At 36.1% G+C, this 6,074-nt stretch overlaps 1 protein-coding gene across 2 annotated transcripts in view; it reads right to left on the bottom strand.

Moving 5' to 3' along the window:
- Positions 1–2,586: 2,586 nt before the first annotated feature.
- The window catches only part of Eif3e (eukaryotic translation initiation factor 3 subunit E), a 46,431-nt gene continuing 42,943 nt past the window's right edge, over positions 2,587–6,074 (bottom strand). For both annotated transcript variants that reach the window (XM_015486376.2, XM_015486375.2), the window contains 3 exons: positions 4,006–4,108; positions 3,571–3,705; positions 2,587–2,765 (listed from right to left, as the gene is read on the bottom strand). In XM_015486376.2, the coding sequence (XP_015341862.1) occupies positions 2,727–2,765; positions 3,571–3,705; positions 4,006–4,108 (277 nt within the window). In that variant the 3' untranslated portion in view covers positions 2,587–2,726. The remainder of the gene's footprint in view (positions 2,766–3,570; positions 3,706–4,005; positions 4,109–6,074) is intronic.

Genomic DNA, 6,074 nt, shown 5'->3' on the forward strand with positions numbered 1-6,074 from the left:
TAGAAAAGAGACTATAACAAAAATCCAGCTTCAGCTGGAGATAAGGACAATCTTGAGAAAGGAAAATTCCTTGATAGCCGAGTTCTGAAGAAGTACAATACCAGAAGTACATGTATATGGAGGGAATTCATTCCCAGGCAGAGGGGAAGCATTCTACATCATGTACAGCTGGAGAAATGAAAAGTTGTGCTGCAATTGTGTACAATGAATCAAAATGCATTCTGCTGTCATATATATACCTAATTAGAATAAATAAATTTTAAAAAAGAAAATGCATTAGTACATGTTTATTAGCTGTCAAAATTCAATTCCTCTTTGAATTTTTACAGGTCCAGTAGAGCACTTTTGATAACCTCTTAGCTGCTTGACTAGGTAATTATCCAGAAATATTTGTTAGCCCATTAGCATCGTTTGACTGAGTTGTAGTTTTTAAATAGAGTCAATAGTCAATATTAATAATGTCTCAAAGTAAGGTTTGACTCTGGTTTCTGATGAAGAGGGAAAAATGCAGATTTTCTCTCTTCTTAAGTAGTCTAATGTATACAATTCTATATGGCTTTGCAATTAACTACTTGTTAACAGATCAGTACCTGTGATTTATGGAATTATATCCTACTTTAAAGGATCTGTTTCTATCTTGTTACTAATGTCACTTTTTGGTACTTTCTCTATGAACCTTGATCATAAAAAGAATCCACACACTATATAGTTCTTCATATATATCTTCCAACCCTATCTTTAGCATTGTCACAATACTGGCAAATAATATATTAGCACTTAGCTTACTCTAATCAGTAATCTTGCCACTAGTTTCAGCACCTCTGGACTATGGTTTAAAGTATCAATACTCTAAGCCAGGGCCAGAAATCATAGGAGGTGGTCCAATTCTGGCACTTGGGTCTTTCTGTAAATAAAAATCTTATTGGAATACAGCCACAAGCATTCATTTACATGCAAAAACTGCCTTTGTGCTACAAGATAGTTGAATAGTTGCAACAGAGAACATATGGTCTGCAAAGCCTAAAATATTTACTATTTGGCATTTTACAGAAAGCTTGTTGGCTTCCTGCTCTAAGTTTAGTATTAGGCGTTCTCTAAGTTCTTTAAATGGAAGATGCAATTAATTATTGTAGTCTCTATAAACAACTGCATGTTGGGGAGTGGCCTAAAAGCCAAAAAAAAAAAAAAAAGCGGGAGTGGAGAGAAAGAAAACGCATGTATCTTTTCTTTGTACCATTACATAAAAGCAGAAATATTTTATCTGTATTTTAATTCAATAACCAAAGGGGGAGGGGGAAGACCTTGTAAAGGAGATCCAATAAAGGCCTTAGACTTCTCAAATACCTTAGCTATCCAGTAAATTGTGTGTGTGTGCACTTATGTTGTCTAATACATATAGTCATTATAAAATTCAACTTATATGCCTACTTGGTCTCTGAAGCTACAGTGATTACAGAAGTATTTGAAGAAACCAAGGAACATCTTTATTTATAAAATCCCCCACATGGAAAGAGCCAAATATCTTTCGATGGGTACATAGTTAAAAAACATGGTACATCAATACCATAAAATCCAATAAAAAGCAACAAATCAATGATCTATATGACAATTTCAATGGATCTCAAGGAATTGAATGAAAATATATGAAATATAATAATCTCAGGGTAAAGGTCTGCCTCACATGTGTGAGGCCCTGAAATTGTTCAATTCCTAGCACAACCATGAATAAATAAGTGGAAGGAAGGAAGGAAGGAAGGAAGGAAGGGAGGGAGGGAGAAAAAGCTAATCTTGAAAGGTCCCATATTACATTCAATTATATCTGCAGGGGGTTACACAAATCCATGGATGCTTAAGCCTCTTACATAAAAAAAAAGAATAGTATTTGGATATTAACTAGGCACTTCTTGCCATATCTTTAGACTATTTATAATGCATAACACAATAAAATTACTACATAAGTGGTGCATTAAGGAAATAATCACCAGAAAAGTCAAGTCTGCATACAGAACCTGCACACACAGGGGGCTAACTTTAATTCTACTTGTCATATTCTCATTATGATAAATTATAGCGATGAAGAACAGATTAGTTTTTCTTGGGGAATTAGAGCTGCTAGGTTAGTTATGGTTACAAAAAGATCACATGAAAACGATCTAATGAGAGTACTGCACCTTGACTGCAATGACAGTTACACAAATCTATACATGTGATAGAATACTTTAGAGGCATTCACACACATTGTACCAATGTCAATAACCTGGTTGTTGTTTTTTTAAAAAATATTTTTACTTGTATATTAACACCGTATCTTTATTTTGTTTGTTTATTTTCCTGTGGTGCTGAGGATCGAACCCAGTGTCTCACATGTAAGAGCAAACTCTCTACCATTGAGCTACAACCCCAGCCCCTAACCTGGTTTTGATTTTTTATAATATTAAAAAAATAATAATAAAAGAGGGGAAACTGGGTTTAGCTGACACAGACCTCACTGTACAATTTTTTCAACTTTCTACGAATATATAAGTATTCCAAAATAAAAAGTTAAAAACACATACTTGCACATACAAGGAAAAAAATCACAACAAATGAAAATGAACCTCAGCCAATTTTATTTAAATTCTTCAAAATGTACACTGAATATGTTAATTGCTTCTAAAATGTGTCACCCTTTATATATTGGCTTTATTATTTCATATTTCCCATTTTCATGTATTCTTTACAGCTCTTCAGTAGAAGCCAGAATCTTGGGTTGCCCAGTTAGGTGCCTAAAATGTGCAGAAAAAAATTGACATGGTAAATAGAAAATACTTTCTGAAAAAGTTAACATATAAAAAAGTGATACAGCATTAATATAACTCTTGGCAAATAGCAAAATATAACAATAACAGAATCATCAACACTGAAACAATAATCGATACAAAGTGATCCTGGAGTAAACAGAAAAAAAATCATAAAACCTTTCTTTAAAATCTCAATTAAATGGAGTACCTGAATGTTCCACAATTTCCTCCTACCTAACAACTTCCTAATCCCCAGCCACATATAATCTTAACATCTAAAGAGAATTAAGGATGATTTGGAATCTCAAAATTACAAGATCCTTCAAGTTCCCTCAATATCTAATATATAGGAACTCTACCATTATTTTTTGACAGTTAAATATGAACATCAGATAAAAGATATAATGAATTTTGTATAAAACCAGCATTAATAGGTAAAACAAGACCAACATTTTAATAGATACATTTCTTTTACTTAGAAAGAACACACATTTCAAGCACAAGAAGGCTACATATGTAGGTATGTTATCAACTACTAACTAAATGAAATATTGAAACCCTGGAGAAACGAGTTAATGAAGTCACACAGGAAGACAAAATTGTTTCAGTTCCTTAATCTTAACATATATAATACTTCATAGAAAATTATTTTCAGTTAGTAATTTCTTAAAACAAGATGTTTATTAAGTTGGAAAGATAAAAATCTGATACTGAAATGTTTTCCAAATTCATGCAGCAATTATGTTCTTGCTAAATCCCAGAGAGAAAGAAAAAAATAAGTGGTTCTTACCTCTGACCTACTATTCTGATTAAGTTTCTTTTCAATATTCATGGCCAACATCTGGCTTCTAAAAGAAAGGCTTTTGGTCTTTTCAATCACTTGCTGATAGGGTGAGACTGCATTGTTACCCATAACCACATGGCCCTAAAATGAAGCAGAGGAAAATTGTTCCTGTAATGCTAATGACAAGTTTCCCAGTAAGTCATGAGCATGACACGACAATACTACATATTGTTGCACATATTTTTATATACTGTACAGAAATAACAATATTTCTGTGCAAGAAAAAAAAGAGGTTGATGTTAACCTCAAAGAACTATTATGCATTAAAAAAATGAAACAAAAATTCTTAATAGATTAAATGCACTAATAGAAAATTCTCAGAAGTAGTAAAAAAATCAGTGATTATGATTTAGTATGTACCATAACTAACACAATACTCACTAATTTAGAATCAATCTTGGCATCCAGTCTTGCATTTCTAATCAAATTCACAATCCATCTTTCAGCTTCTTCTGGAGTCATGTTCAGTTTATCTGCCAACATACTAATAACAAAAAAAGTAAAAACAGCAATGTTAATTAACCAGGCCAAAAACTTGTTTTACATACATAGTGTTTGATCCACTCTGTGCAGAGACTTCTGGGTTACATTCTTTTACATACCATGTCTGCATTGTTCATATTTATGTCTACTGTCTGGTAATGTTTTCATTTCACCAGCCAGACTATAAGATCCTTGAGTGGAAGGTACTATACTCTGCATTTATAGAAATCCTTCTGGTTTCTGGTGTACCACCTTATACATAACAACGTGAGGGAAAAACAGGTTTTATGATATATAATGATTATACAAAGTAAACCTATAAGGAGCATCAGTAAATAAGTATAATCTAATGAAAAACAACAAAAGCAAAAGGATACTGTGTATGATTGTGTTACAAACTCGGGTTTCTCCACAGAGATGTACACCACATAACGTAAATGGCTATCAAACTGAGATAATCAGAAAGACAAACTCTTTAAGTCCTTCATCTAAAAATGTTTTCTGACATCAATCAATCTGTACTTTATATTTTTTCAACGTATAATCAGATTTTAGATGACCACTGCAGTGCTAGATTTATCAGGGCTAAAACAAAGTACTAGCTTTTATAGCAGCTAAATCATCAGTCAGTTGATGGGAGAGTATCTATGTATGCATGTATGGTATTAAAGAATATAATATATATGCACGCATATATGATATATGATAATATTACACAATAGCCAGCCCCTTGGTGTAATCACTGGTTTGATTAAAACATTAACAAAATAATTCCTTGCAAAAAGACTACAATTCCTGAACTGATAGCATTCTCACCTTTAAATGCAAATATTTAAGACATTAGCATAATTAACTCTTATAATTATGTAATTCTAGCGCTCCCAACCAAAATCTAACCTAAATTTACTTAATAAAAGTACCTTTATAAAAATAATTTCTCTGTGGTATCCTTATTTCATGTTTATTGACAGGGAGTTAAAATGTGAAAATTAAGTTGGGCTATCAATACAAAGGTACAAATTTATGAAGAGGTGATTTCTAAAATCCCAAAATAGACAGCGAAGATGGCCGAGAATAGAGTGCATCACACCCCGTGTACCGCATCACTGCGCGGATGAATAACGAGTTAGAGCCACAAAGGGCTATCTGGTTAGGAATTTACAGCAAAATAGGGGTGCACCGAAACCTAGAGGAAGGATTTCCAGCACCGAGGACCGGTTATTGAATCTCTAACACGAGCCAACTGTGCGACTGGAGTTCCAGGCCAACTGATCTGCAGCCCATCGCGCGGCTCGCCCCACGGGCGCCCCCGAGAAGCGACCAGCAAGCAGAGAGAAACACTGCTATGGATTCTGTGGAATCCTGCCGGCTGTGCCCTCACTGAGCTTCGGGCTGAGTTCGGGATTTGAGACGGGGAAGGAAGCGGTCCAGTTCTATCTCCCACAACGGAAAGTCCACCAAGGAAGCCAGCGGCCACCATCTTGGAGAGCTGAGGTCACCACCACCACTCTCCAACAGATTGCAACAATAAAACAGGTGTGTGTTACACAGCCCATCTCCCATACAGCGGGGAATTCGAATAAAATCTCTCCCAGGCTTCCCGGGGGAGGGATTATCAGAACGAGCCTGCATAAAGACACAGGGATAGGTAGAGACACCTGACCTTCAACTCCCCCTCCCATCAGCGGCGAAAATGAAACCTGTCTAGCCAGCGCTGGGGGAGGGGCAAGCGGAAAAAAATCAAAACAATAGGGTGTCGGGGATCCCAATAGCCACCCTCCACACCCAGCAAACTGCAGGCCCAGAGGACAGTTTGAACTGCTGAGAGGCATCACACAGGGAAAGGCCGGGCTAGCAGGAGAAGCCAGGGCTGGCAGGAGAAGCCAGGGGACGAGAGGCCAGGCCCTCGCGACTGGGTGGCTAGAGATCGCTCGCCCGCCGGCGACTGACCGCCTGCCCGCTGCCGC

This window comes from Marmota marmota, unplaced genomic scaffold, assembly GCF_001458135.2.
Source record: "Marmota marmota marmota unplaced genomic scaffold, marMar, whole genome shotgun sequence".
In the NCBI taxonomy this organism is placed as follows: domain Eukaryota; kingdom Metazoa; phylum Chordata; class Mammalia; order Rodentia; family Sciuridae; genus Marmota; species Marmota marmota.